Raw genomic sequence first — 15031 nt, 5'->3', positions numbered from 1 at the left:
ATGATTATAAAAGTTTAATAAAAAAGTTTTGAAGAATTCTCAGTTTAAAGTAAAATAAATTGTTATTTGGCAGAAAATAAAAATAGTTTTTTCTTTAATTAAATTTTTCATAATGTACTTTTCAATCGTTTCTTATATAGGCATTAAGTATTTGATGAAATGACGGTTGAATCTACTTAATAGATTTTATGAAACGTATTTTGCAGTTAAGAACAATCAACAAATTTCTAAAATCGCCGCACTTATGGTAAAAATTAGATTAGATTTCTTTACGTAGTAAAGTTAGTTAACTTTTAATTAAATTTTGTGACGGAAAATCTAACACTACATCCATCATACTTTTGATGGAAACCCAAACTAAAAATCAATTACTAAGTAAGGACGTGAATTACATACATACAATGGACACATAACTTTCTTTGACATTGGGAACACGTACTGTTTTACATATTAAAAAGCTAAGAATAAATTTTATTTCCACTTCTCTTGAAAATCGTTGAAGATAAACTAAGTTTTTTTTTTTAAACTGGCTTACAGTTGCTCTAAAGACTTGCAAGAAGGGGCATTTTAACGAAAAAACTTTCGCTCTCCTGATTAGTTCAAGAAGTATTTTTGCATAATCGGGTATACAGCCTTTATACCTATTCACATAGATATGCATGTATTTACAGCACCAAGCGAATATTTCGAATTTAGGTGGACGCTCTATGAGTAAAAAGTTTAATAAGAACTAGTACTTTATTTTTTATTGGTATGAAAATAAAACTTCCTTTTATTCGGAATAAAATACTTTTTTTATTTTTTGCTAATATATTTCGTGCGCTACATACGCACTTTATCAAAGCTGATTTTCTTCTTGATAAAGTGCGTATGTAGCGCACGAAATATATTAGCAAAAAATAAAAAAAGTATTCCGAATTCCGAATAAAAGGAAGTTTTCTTTTCATACCAATAAAAAATAAAGAATTATATTTCGGAAAAATTATCAACCATTGAAAATTTTTTTTGAAGAACTAGTATCTTCCAACGATGATCGGTACTATGTATTGGAGGAACACTGGCGATTAGCCTCAGCTGGAAGCCAGAACAAGTATTTTCGCGACAGGGTACTTTTTCAATAATAAGGGGTATAATACAAAAAAGTTTAAGAAAGCGAACTTATCCACTCCTATGGTTGTTACCAGAATTTACTGAGTGTTACTAGAATAATATGTACTTAGGAAGCGTCTTTAGAATTTGTGTAAAATTACCTTAGATTTAGTACTTATTATGATTCATGACAAACAATAGACTTAATTCTAAAATAGTTATCTTGACGATGGAATACGTATACCTATTTGGACAAAGATACAAATATATTATGTTTGTATTATTGTACACGTTTAATGTACATTTATGTTCATACATAGCTACTTCAAAAATATTAAAGAATGATTGTTTTTCAAGACAAAATTTTGAAATTTAAATCATCCAAATTATTTAGTGCATAGGCACATTACTTATGTGTATCAAGAATATTAAAAGTATTTTAAATATTCATATGTATACAAGTTTTTTTCGAAACAAAATTTAAAGATTTATTTCAGCGAATTGTCTACTTATTTAATAGCTGCTTGAATTTCTGGTTGTTTATGAGTGCCATCGCAGAATGGACGATGTTTAGTTTGCTTGCAGTTGCATAACCAATATTCACCGGTTTTTTCAACTTGGAAACGTATGGGTCTAAAATAAAAAGAAGTGATGAGAAATCGAATCACAAAAATCGAAAATTTTGATAAACCTATGTTTAATTTTTAGAAATTCATTTTTGTGGGTTCCATCACAAAGTGGTTGATTTTTAGATTTTCCACATAAGCACCATGCATACATTTTTCCTAAATAATTGAAATTTAATTGCAGTGACCTAGATTAGAATTGCAAAATAACTACCTTCTGTCAAATTTAATTTAAATGGTTTTTTATCATAAATTGCTCCATTTTCCTGATGTTGAGAGCTTTGATTTGTTTCTAATACGTTTTTTGGAATCTCTTTCGAATAAAATCGGTTTGGCTAGCAATAGAATTTAAAATATAGTATCTTTAATATAAGTTTGAAATCGTATGTTTTGAACTACTTCATACGTTTTCATAAGTTCTATTTTAGCATTACTTACACATTTTATAGAATATCGAGAAAATTTAAAAAGTTTAAGCATTTTATGTAGTTTAAAATTTTAAGTATTAGATTTCAAAACTAAAAGGAAATTATTGTTCTCCCAAATTACAAAATGTTGAGAGTAAACACAAACACAACCTCTAAAAGTAATAAAATTGTCAAAAACATATGTTTCAAGAAAACAAAACTGTAGACAGAACAATCCAGGTTAAAGAAACACTACACTGCATAAAATTTGCTTGCAGATAAAAATTTAATAACTCAATTGTAGATCTACCATATCTGGGGAATTTTTTTTTCCTCATTAAATTTTGTTTTTTTTTTAATTTCGAATAAGCGAAAGCAAAATAACAATAAAAATAAAATATTTTCAAATAAAAGTCGGACCGGTTGATGACTTAGAATGTTTTTGTTAGTTCAGTTCCGAAAAGTAATAAGGGCAAAGCTTAAGAACTTTAAACGATTGAAAATACACATAAAGTTTTTAAAGTTTGAGAAAAAATTTTATTGTAAAAAACACTGTAACATGTGAAAACTTTTCGAACTCAATAGCAAATATTATTGCTGATTTGAATTGTTGTTTATTAAATCATCTCTTTATTGACGGTTTCTTTTTCTGAATTGTAAACCTTAAAGGTCTAATTTTTTTTATCGCATTTTGTGGGAAATTTGAGATTGAAATTGGTTAAAATGCTCAATAAGGATGGTCAAAATTAAAAGTGAAATTTTGAATTTTTCAGAAAAATCTTTAAAATTAAAAAATTTCTTTGCTATTTTTGCAAAAATATTAGGTTATGTGCTAAAAAAATGCTTAAATGCATTTTAGTGTAAATAATCTTTTTCCATGTGCATTTAAAGGTACGAGAGTGCTGAAAAAGCACCGAAAAACACTACTGCGTCGTGTGGTCAATTCGGTTATCTTATGTGTATTCTACGCTCTTAATAACATCTCTTATTAAACGTATTTACACGACAACTCTTGCATTAGTGGTTTCTAGTTTTGTGCTTGTGTGCAAGCGGAATGAAAGGTTGGCAAAAGTGTCGTGAAAACCCAAAATATATCTATTAATAAGTAATTCGACTCGTTCCATTCCGTTAGTTTTCGTTTGCATCTTGCTTCCAAATTCTTAAAATATTCCATTTTTTTTTAGAAATAGATGGTAATTCAAGAAAGAAACAAAACATTGTAAACAAACGAGTGTATCAAAAACATTGAACTAAAATAAAATGAAATTAAGTTAGGTAAAAATTTTGTTATTTTTATTTTGATAATAACAAAATTTATTTTTCATTTTATAAAATTTAGGTAAAAAATTCGAATGTATGAAAGCCAAAGAGTTTCAAATTTCATGTATGAATGTACACGTGCATGTATCTGGTACAGTAGATACACAGTATTAGGTAGTGACATAGAAATAAAGTAATTTATAAAGAAAAAAAGGTGTATGCATACTGATTACTTTATGAAATATAATTATTACCGATTCGTGGGAAATATGTTCTAAATTTATGAAGATTGAAATAAAAATAAAAAATTTAAAGATAATTTATTTATTTTATTTATTAATAATTATCAATTACAAATGCTTAACACTAAAAATTTTTGTTTTATATCAAATTGTTGTATACTTTTATTAAAACTTTTTATCATGTGGTAAATTCTAATTCTCACAACATTCATAGTTGAAATTATTTTTCATATATTTTACATTCTAAATTTTTTTCTGTACAAATATCATTAAAAATTTTAATAAAAGTATTTTCTAAAATCTTTAAATTATCCATGAAATTCTTGGATTGTTTATAAAAGACTGTAAAATATTTTTTTTTTCACAACTATTTAAATTTTTTTTTAATATTATACGTCTTTTTAAAATTTATTTTTATTATTTTTCAAAATTATATTATATAAATTATAATCATTTTTTTAAACACTTTTTTTCCGCTTCGCTTTTATAATATGAATACACCTTTTTTTGCCACCTTGTAATGGAATGAATTACAGAAATGATTGTGTCGCTTTTAAAATTCTTAATATTTTTCCCTATACTTTATATACGAGCAAGTGTCGCCTTTCAAAATACATTATAAAGAAACAGGTTGACATCTATTGAGTTCTCTTTCCCTCTCCCAAAAATTCTTATGTATATAAAAATGAAAATAAGAAGGTATACTGCTAAACTCTTTTAACTAAGGGAATTTTTTGTATACAAATATTGGTGAGTGATTACATTAGTGTGATGTAAACGGAGTAATGTCTTTATATCTAACAAGTCCCAATGCTCAGAGAGAAACTTGAAAGCAGGACCTTATTTTATATGGGTTTTTTTTAAATCGAAGTGGCTATTTTTTGAGAAGAAATATTAAAATAAATTCACACTTATTATAAAGCAGGTAAAATTTAGAAAATATATTTGAAAAATCAAAAAAATATATTAATATTTTCATTGATAATTATTTTAAAATTATAAAAAAAGCGGAAAAACAACAAGCACATCCTTCGCCTTCAATGTTTTATATGTTACTGAAAGCATTTCATTATTTTTAAGTGAACAGCTTTTTTTTCTCATAGGGTAAGTTAACTCAAGATATGGGAACTAACTTTAGTGTCAAGTTGAAAATATAATTAATGAAAGATAATTATTGAATATTGAATAGTAAAGAAAAAATTTGAAGAGGGAATTAGAAAATAATATCTAAAATACAATCAAATATTATTTGTTAAATACAAATTTTATATAAACTTCAAAATTTTACCTCTATTTTTATTTGAAAAAATATTAAAAACTTACTATCATTTATATCAATTACCGAAGAAAAAAATATTTAAAATGTTTGGAAAAAACAATCATATATTTTTATGACCGGATTTGAATATTTTTTTATTTTTGAAATAAATGGTATTTTACCAAATGACTCAAAAATTCCGACTGTAAAATAACAGGTATTTTAAAATTTTTGTTCTTTATGTAATATTCTTTCCGTTTAGAATTAAGATAGGTCATACATACACATGCAGGGACATTTTATAAATAGATTGCTCTTGTTTACCTGCTAATAAAATATGAAAAAAGAGCACAGCAAAATTTTTGAAGCACTCAATATAACATGTTTGAAATAGTTTTAAAATAATTATTTAAAAAAAAATTTATTGGAAGTAGGTACATACATATTTATTTTTAATAATTTAAAAACTAACTGAAATTATTTGAAACAATTTTATAAGTAACGTATAAATAACCGAAATGAGATAATTCAAATTGTTGAAATGTGTCAACCTATATTACTTTTAATAACATTTTTGTTAGCCGACACTACTCAACTTACCTTATTGGGAAATACAAAATGTGCATAAAAAATCATACATCCTTCCTCATTAACATTTGAAACCATAGTGAAATATGAATTTGAAATTTTTTTTCATTTTTTCTTTCCTCCTACCTTTCTTTCTTTTTCGAGCAATAGAATTTAAATGGGAAGCTTTTTAAAAAATGTGTATAATATCCTGAGATTTTTTAAAATATTAAACTCTTTTTTACTTAAAAAAAAAGAAAAAAATAATAAAAAATATGACACGATCAGTAGCATTTAAAGAAAAAATTGAGTATTGGGACTTGTTAGATATAAAGGCATTAAACGGAGAGTCGAACTACTTGTTAGTAGATATACTTTGGTGAAAACCTAGTTATGTTGTGAAATAAATTATTTGAGTAATTTTGTGTAAAATATTGTGCTAGAAAAATAAAAAAAAACATATATGTACATATGTATATATCTGGCTGTATTTTAAAATTTTTAAAGAAATAAATTTTTACTATTCATACGTATGTATTTATGTTTGTAGGTTGGTGCACATTTTTCTTTTTCTCCTTTGTTGTGTAGTTGCACATGTGCAAGTACATACATACATACTTATTTACTTATATAAATTTTAATAACTTACGCATATTAAGATATGTATTTAAGGAAAATGGTTATTATTTTGATTCGAGCTCTATATAAAAGAAAGAAATATTAACTAATCATGTCTTTCACCTTTTCTCGCTTAAAGCATGCGAAATCAAAAACTTTTTCTTGTATTGAAAAATTTTCGCCATCTTCGATTGTTTTTGGTAGGACTCTGAAAAGTTTTTTAAAAATTAGGAAAATGTTATATAATGAACAAAAGAGTAATTTAACTTACTTATTTAATGTTTCAGGTAAAAATAATATAACAAACGCTTCCGAAAGGAACAGTGATGTTAAAACGATTGAAGGTAATGATGCGAAATAAGTTGATAGGTGCAATATTGGCACACTAAGAAAAGAAATTGCATATCCCGCAACATGCAATCCAGCAATTGCTTGTCCTCGAACAGATGTTGGCATCAATTCCATAGCGAATTGATTACCGGATTCATAGGCTAAAGCTATACCAAATCTTGCTAATATTTGTAAACTGGCAAGTAAGGCGACATTTTTTTCTTGACCTTGTTCTGTCCGCAACACGACACCTGTTATTCCAGCAATTACTGCACAAAATATTGCAGATGAAGTTGCCATTCCTTTACGCCCAATTTTATTTTGAAGAAAAATTAAAACTGCCGCGGCTGGAAAAACTGTTGTAGAACTAACTGAAAACAGCATAAAAGGCGATAAACCTGTTCCTTCAACATTACGGCTTACAATGTTATAACAAAGTGTCGTTACCATTCTATGTAAGTATAAAATATTTAAAAAAAAATTATATGTATCATATTTCTTAAATAGGTACTTTTTATATTAGTGTCAAAGTCAATGATGAATTATTTTACTAAGTACATACATACATATACGTACATATGTACACATGCATATGTGCGTATGTATAAAAAACTCACAATACATAAAATAATATGAAAATTCTTTTCCTTAATCTGGGTTTTTTAAATAAGTCCGTGAAATTAGCAGGGTTTTCATTTCCTTCAGCATTTTTTGAGTATATTTCGCAATACCTTCTGAAATCTAAAAAATCATCTTCACTCACAGAAACCCCGTTGAATTTCGCTATTCTTTTTAGTCTTAAAATTGCTCCATCAATGTTATTTTGTGTAACTAACCATTGAGCGCTTTCATTTACTATGTATATGAATGTAAAAACCAAGCATAAAGGACTTGTAATTGACAGTAAATAGAATTTCCAATGACCTATTGCCACAGCAATCCATGGTGTAATTACCAAACCAGCAGTATAAAAAATGCCAATAACAAAATTTAAAGTAACAATACGTTTTGATGGTCTAATGTATTCTAAAACTATTATGCTAATTAGAAATGTTTACATAAATTTTCCATTTATTTTTTATGAAAAATAGAAAGTTTATAAGCAATAATATTTACCTAACATGTACATCAGATAAGCATTAGTATCAACTGCTAGTCCGGATACAAAACGGCTTATTGAAAATGTAATAATATCTGTTGAAAATGTTGTTGCAATATCTCCAGTAACAGCCGATAAATTTGCAATAATCAGTAATACTAACCTGCCAAATTTATCTGATAAAAAACCATAAAGCAATGTTCCGATAACAGAGCCAACGAAAAAGAATGATTGCCCATATATAGATATGTAAGCTGAATCACAAACCCAATTTAACTAAAAAAAAGTTCAAAAATGTTTTATATAATAAGTTTGTTAAATGCACATACATATGTATGTATATCTAAAATACTTAATACACAATTGCCAATTTGAAATTTGGAGTTAAATTTGATTTGAATGCGGATTATTATACATATGGAAAAAATATTGAACTTATGGGTTTCCGGTAAAATCATTGAAACGCATTTGGTTTTACCTAAGTATGTACATTTAGTGTGACATAAATTAAGTTGTTTACATTGACTTATTTAAACTTATAAAAATTTATCCTATGCCGTTTATGAAAGTATTGATACTTATGTATAAAAAAAGAAGGTAATTGTTTTATTCTTATTTTGCAAAATCATTTTTTACTTACTTCTGTATTCATACTTTTATATCCAAAATCGTAATCATATATCCATTTAGTGCAAAACTCTGCGCTGGGTATACCAATATCATCAATAATATCTTCTAAACGTGTGCATGACGGCTTATCAAGTTTTGAATAAATTCGTTTAATTTCATCAAATGTTCTGTTAGCTAATTTCGGATGAAAGCACCTTGAAAAATATTGAAAAATTTTTAATTCTTTATAAATTTCAAATTTTTTAAACGAACTACTAGATCCAATTTTATACTTATAATCTATATTATATTTTAGTAAGTTTCATCATCATTTTCGTCAGACATTATAAACAACAACAAAAATATTTTTCTATTAGAAGCAACAACAACAAAAATATTTTTTTATAAAAATTTTATGAAAATTTTATTTTATGAAAATTTGTCAGGCCTGCTTTGATATTTTCAATATGAAAATAACAAATTTTTTAAAAAATCATGTAAAGTGGAATAAATTTTTCAGTCTTTTAAAATCAGTTAAGTGATTAGATGTTTTTTTAAAAATTTCTAAGTAATTAAAGATTTTGTTGTTGAGATGGCCGAGAGAAGAAATATTAATAATATTAATAATAATAAGAACAATAATAATAATAATAAAAGAAATATTAATGCTACATACTATGAAAATAATCGTGAAGGAATCAGAGAGCAGAAGCGGGTCCGTTATTTACAAAATCGTGATATTATTAGAGAGCAACGGCAAACATATTATTCACAAAATCGTGAAAATATAAGGGAACAGCAGCAAGCACATTATTCACACAATCGTGGATGCATTATACAACATGCACAACAACGCCGTCGTGTTGCTGTCAGATCTCATTTTAAATCTGGCATTATTGGATCAGAAAATTTTATTAATCCGGGCACTCATAATCTTGGATCTTTAAATAATGAATGCGTTTATTGCAAAGCTGTTCATTCAAAGGAGCGCAAAAGTATGTGTTGCCATAATAATAAATTATCACATATTTCGGCTCAAAATATATCTTTTCCTGATTCATTGAAAAATTTATTTATCGGAAATGATGAATTGTCTAAAAATTTTAGGGAGTTTATTAGACAGTATAATAATGCAAATACATTTGCATCGATGGGAGCCAAAATTGAACAAATTTCTGGCAATGGACCTTATTGCTATAAGATATCAGGTGAAGTTTATCATAGAACTTCAGAAAATATTGAAATTGATACATAATTACAACCAAATTGTGTTAAAGAAATGTCTCAGCCACCATCTTATGCTGAATTGTATGTTTATGATACAGATATTTCTCTTGAAGCACGAATGTTAAATTCTGCTAACGCCCAATGCCGTCGTGAAAATATGATTATCATTAACACAGCCAGTTGTTATAAAAAACTTCGAGAAGTTTATGATAAAGAATTATCTGAGAGAAGAGCAGTTAATTTACCTATGAACAAAATATCATTAATTTTTATTCGAAATACCTATGATGATCAAAGAACATACAATGCTCCTCGAAATACAGATGATGTTGGTGATGGAAATATACCTGCTGAACTTAATTTTTCAGTTCAACCAAATAATTCCAATTCATTATATTATCAAAATCCAGATAATATAGTTGTTGATAATACTACTGATATTTTATGGAATAGTCTTAATAGTGATCAACTTTTAGCTGCAGATGCTATAATGAAATCCGTCCAAAATAGAAATGTTCAAAATACATTCCTGGAGGAATGACGTGTCATTCAGCATTTAGTTTACCTTTAGATTTATCAACACTTAAATTTCCTCGACATTCTCAATCTAAAAGCGAAATTTTAAAATCTTTAGATTTGCTTATCTGGGATGAGGCACACATGGCACCTGGCACAGCGGTTGAAATCGTTGATTTGGTTTTCCAAGATTTGATGGATAACAAACTTCCTTTTGGAGGAAAAGTTCTTATTTTAGGTGGCGATTTTCGTCAAGTTTTACCCGTTGTACGAAAAGGTTCTCGGGGCACAGTTATCGAAAGTACAATTAAAAAGTCTATTTTATGACAATACTTTCAAACCTTTAAACTAGAGCGGAATATGCGAGCTATTACTGATCCGGACTTTAGTCAATGGCTTTTAAACGTAGGTAATGGTGTTATTACTAATCCATCATCTGCTAAAACAAACTTTTCTATTAAAGTACCGAATTCATTTTTGTCAAATAATATAGTAACAGATATTTTTGGAACCAGTTTTACATGTACTGATGTACAAAATATTTCTCAACGTGCAATTCTTTGCCCTAAAAACGAACATGTACGGTTAATCAATGAAAATGTTTTGGCTCTTTTACAAAATTCTGAAAAAATAACTTTCAATGCGATTGATTCCGTGAAAAATAATGATGGCTCTGAAAATGATAATTTACAAGTAAATATTCCGGTAGAATATTTGAATAGCTGAAATCCTCCTATGGGTTGCCCCCATTTAAATTAAATATTAAATTAGGTTGCACTGTAATGTTATTGAGAAATTTATCTGTAAAAAATGGATTGTGTAATGTAACACGGTTGATTGTTCTAGGAATTCGTCAAAATGTCATACAATTTAAAATCATTAATGGATCGTTTGCTGGATCGGTTCATTTTATTCCACGAATATCTTTAGATACAACAAACGCCCCCGCTCTCCCGTTTAATTTTGTTAGACATCAGTTTCCATTGAACCTTGCGTATGCTTTGACGATAAATAAATCTCAGGGCCAAACCTTTGAAAAAGTAGGAATTTACCTCGAAGATCCCTGTTTCTCTCACGGCCAACTTTATACTGGTTGTTCTAGAGCTATGAATTTTAGCTCTTTAAAAATCCAAATTAAATATAATACCCTGCAAGGAGAAACGATCGATGGTATCGTAACCGACAATATTGTCTATAAAAAAATTTTTTAATATTATTTATTATTTCCGAATATTATTTGAAAAGTCTGACGAAAATAATGATGACCAAACTTACTAAATTATAATAGGTGTATCTATACGACTGTGTTTTATAGGGGCTACTAGTTTTTATTTTATTTTAGATTCACTATGGATGAAATAGTACAATTTAATCAATTGAATACTAGTGTTGTATGTATCCATATGACATGAATTCCTTGTGCATATTCCATGTACATTTACATATTGATTTTCCAAATTAATATTAATTTCATACGTTAATAAAATATGGTTTTAATAATATATTAAGGTAGTTCACGTGTGTGAGAAGGGGGTGGCCATTTGACTATAGTTATTGTTAATATGTATTTTTATTATGTTATTGTTCAGATTACTTTCAATCGATGTTTACTTTAACAAAAGTAAACTTGCCCCCACAATGAGTAAGAGTTTAGTATGAATTTTTTAATAAATAATTCTTTTTACAGCATCATATTGAATCAGTAAGCCTTATTACTATTACATTTTTGTCATGTATTAAAAATTTTAAGATGTTAAGAGAATAAAAACATTCTAAAACAAATATTTTTTGGATATTTTCATATAAGTTGTGCACTTACATACATACGTATGCGTATACACACATAATTTTAAAACATTTTTTCTCACTTTGAAAAATATGTATGCATTTTATTCGATTTTTACTCACTTTTTTCGCAAATTGGTAAATACAAGAATCAGACGGGGATAAGATTTTTAAATTGTGATGGAATTAGCATTTTGATTACAATTTTTTGATTTATTGTGGATATTTATTTTAGAAACTTATCAATTTACAATAACGTACATATACATATGTAAGGGTTTTTAAGTTCAAATTACCAATGATCTGGAACAAAACTTATCATTGTTTGACCAAAATAATGTTGGGATGCGAAAAAGTTTATGTATCCGAATAAGGCTAATAACATAAACTGGTAGCGACCGTAATCACCACATTTTTCTAAAATTTTATCGAAATCCATTACTTTAAATTTCTTTTTAGTTTTTTTTTCACGGCGCTAATTATACTTTTTACTTAATACTCGTATTTTTAAATGCAACTAGATCTTAATTGAAAATGGATATTTAGTTAAATTTTATTTGAAAATTAAGTTTAATTAAAGCTTTTAATATTTGATTATACTTTGAAATTAATGTTTTGACCGCTTAATTAGATATTACACATTTTATTATAGAGTGAAAGTGCAAAAATTTAGCACGCATTTGACACAACCGTTTGAACAGCTGAATAGCAACTTGATAACTGACTTTAAATTTACTCTCTAAGCTCATGTTTTATATTTATGTATTTATCTAAGTATATAATAGAGAAGAGCTTAGCTCATTATCTGTTCTAAATTAAAAATAATCTAAAAGCAGACAATAACACAAGTTAAAAGTTTATTATAAAATGTTATTTAAAAAATTTAAGTAGATTTCCAATACATTTACTCATATAAGCATGTGTGTTCAATGTTTTTCAAATACATACGAGTGCAGTTATCTACCGTAATCTGTTATATGGGAGTTAAGTTAGTATTTAATAATGTTATTTTCCCTTCATAATAGTGTTGGAATGACCAGGTTCAGTTCACACGTATTCAGTTTACACGTTCTCCAGGATTTTTTTTCCTAGAGATCAAATCAAAAGTATACGATGGAGATCAAGTTATCGATAAATATGAGTATCTTAGACGTTTAATAAATTTTAAAAGAATTTGTTTTCAAGTGAAAGGTTTTAGATTTATATTAATTATTTTACAAAAATTATTTAAGTTTATATAACACTAAATAGTTATTGCTTTCATACATATGTAACATATGTTGTCTAGTTTGATAAGAAAACTAAAAAAAATTGTAATGAATGGTCGCTTAACTTTATTAAAACAGTAATTCATTGTAGATTATCAACTAATTATAGCTATTGCTGATTAAACATTATAAGAGATATTATAAGCGTGTAATATAATAATTATTTATAATTGTGTTTATTATATTCTTAAGTGATCTATATATTTTAAAGTAGGTAGATTTGTTATTAAAGTTTTGATAATACGACAATTGAGGCAACCTGAAACTATTAGTATAAGTCACTTAAAAATTTTTTATTATCAATATGATTACATACGAGTATAAGAGCATTTTATGTGAACGTACATGTAACAAATTTTTTAAGCATACATAATATTATGTAATGTATAACAAATGTTTTTATGAAAATGGTGAAAGTAATATTGTTAAGTCTTATAACATTTTTATATACATATATGTCGGTAAATAAATACAATAAATACAATACAATAAATAAAACAAGTAAAAACTTTAGCTTGCAACGCGGGTGCAGGGTCTTTTCCTTTGGCATTTGAAAATTAGAAAAGAGGCGTTTGGAGGTTTACTATAAAAGTCAGACCACCCGGAAGAATTGCTATTAAATTAAGTTAATATTAAAAATTTATATTGAGCTCATACATAACCAAAAATTAAAAAAAAATTAAGTGCATTTCTTCTTTGCAAGGTATAAGGTTTGTTTTTTTTGAGATGCAACTTATTGTAGTATTTGCTTTAACAGAATTATCAATAACGCGAATTTGCTATTTCATAATAAGTAATTTATTACTATTTTATTATATTTTTTCCATCTTTGTTTGTTATACATTGTTTTTTATTATTTGTTAAATGCATTGTTTTTAAAAATAAATATACCACAAAATTACTATTTTAAAAATAAATAGTAATAAAAGTAAATGAAATGAAAGTATACCTATTAAATATAATAAACAATACTGTAATAATGTGACGTAATTATAAGAATTTGCTCTTAAGATATTTTCCTGCATTCTCAGAAATTGAAATAGGATGCTTGGAATACTCGTAAGTGCACTAAAAACTCTTTTATGACGCGTGAAAAAATTTAGTAATAAATTATATTATTATTATTTTTATTATTATTATTATTATTATTATTATTATTCTTATTATTATTATTACTTACCGTTTGTTACGCTAAGTAATAATGTCTTAGATATAGACTCAAGTGTATGTTCTTGATCAGCGTCGAATTCTGAGTTGATTTAGCTTTGTCTGTCCGTCCATCCGTCCGTCCGTCCCAACGATAGCTCAAAAACTAATTGAGCTAAGTTCACCAAATTTTTGACAAATTATTTATTGTAGTAAGTGTCAGAACCCTATTTAAATTGGACATGATCGGGGTACCGGTTCGGGTAGCTGCCATATAACTTCAAAATCTATTTGGCTATACTTATCTCAGAAACTATAAAAGCTGTGGTATTGAAATTTCACACAAACGAATATATTAGTTGGGCCAATGTGCCTCATAAAACTCGCTGCAGTTACTTGGCTCCTTCTGATACCTGCCATACAACTTCAAAAGTTATTTGACTATATCTCAGAGACTTAAAAAGCTATGGTATTGAAATTTCACACAAACGAATATATTAGTAGGGCTAATGTGTCTGATAAAAGTCATTGAAATTGCTTGGCTCCTTCTGCTACCTGCCATACAACTTCAAAAGTTATTTGGCTATATCTTAGAAACTATAATAGTTGTTATATTGATATTTCACACAAGCGAATGTATTAGTAAGGCCGATGTGCTTGATAAAATTCGTTAAAATTTCTTGGCTCTTTCTGGTATCTGCCATACAACTTCAGTAGTAGTTTGGCACACACAGTATTTTGAAAAACACAATGCTGAAATTTTACATAAACTTATGGGGTAATACGGCAACTTAAAGTCATAGCCTGTCCCATAGTCGGATATGACATATTTATTCGCACATAGGATAACAGATTGGTACGGGTATCACATGGGGCCCAAAACCGCACTGTCACCTCCTAGTAACCTATGCAACTTAAAGTCATAGCCTGTCCCATAGTCAGATATGACATATTTATTCGCACATAGGATAACAGATTCGTACG

At 27.2% G+C, this 15031-nt stretch overlaps 2 protein-coding genes across 4 annotated transcripts in view; both read right to left on the bottom strand.

Moving 5' to 3' along the window:
• Positions 1–1358: 1358 nt before the first annotated feature.
• On the bottom strand, positions 1359–2288 carry LOC129607532 (CDGSH iron-sulfur domain-containing protein 3, mitochondrial). Its single transcript, XM_055518565.1, has 4 exons — positions 2154–2288; positions 1930–2050; positions 1781–1874; positions 1359–1722 (listed from the first exon to the last, which is right to left on the bottom strand). The coding sequence occupies exons 1-4, from the start codon at positions 2193–2195 to the stop codon at positions 1599–1601; spliced, it is 381 nt and encodes a 126-aa protein (XP_055374540.1). The 5' UTR covers positions 2196–2288; the 3' UTR covers positions 1359–1598.
• Positions 2289–5915: 3627 nt separating this feature from the next.
• Positions 5916–15031, bottom strand: part of LOC129607386 (organic cation transporter-like protein) — a 65990-nt gene continuing 56874 nt past the window's right edge. The window contains exons 1-6 of one of the 3 annotated variants that reach the window (XM_055518366.1): positions 12234–12336; positions 8137–8320; positions 7514–7772; positions 7015–7429; positions 6339–6848; positions 5916–6275 (exon numbers count right to left, since the gene is read on the bottom strand). In XM_055518366.1, coding sequence (XP_055374341.1) covers positions 6170–6275; positions 6339–6848; positions 7015–7429; positions 7514–7772; positions 8137–8148 — 1302 coding nt within the window. In that variant the 5' untranslated portion in view covers positions 8149–8320; positions 12234–12336 and the 3' untranslated portion in view covers positions 5916–6169. Of the gene's footprint in view, positions 6276–6338; positions 6849–7014; positions 7430–7513; positions 7773–8136; positions 8321–11929; positions 12337–15031 lie in introns of those variants that run through there. The other 2 variants (XM_055518365.1, XM_055518367.1) reach the window with 2 other exon arrangements.

This window comes from Condylostylus longicornis, unplaced genomic scaffold, assembly GCF_029603195.1.
Source record: "Condylostylus longicornis isolate FDR11 unplaced genomic scaffold, ASM2960319v2 ptg000027l, whole genome shotgun sequence".
Classification (NCBI taxonomy): Eukaryota; Metazoa; Arthropoda; class Insecta; order Diptera; family Dolichopodidae; genus Condylostylus; species Condylostylus longicornis.
The sequence above is the reverse complement of the archived record's forward strand: the minus strand, read 5'-3'. Positions and strand labels throughout refer to the sequence as shown.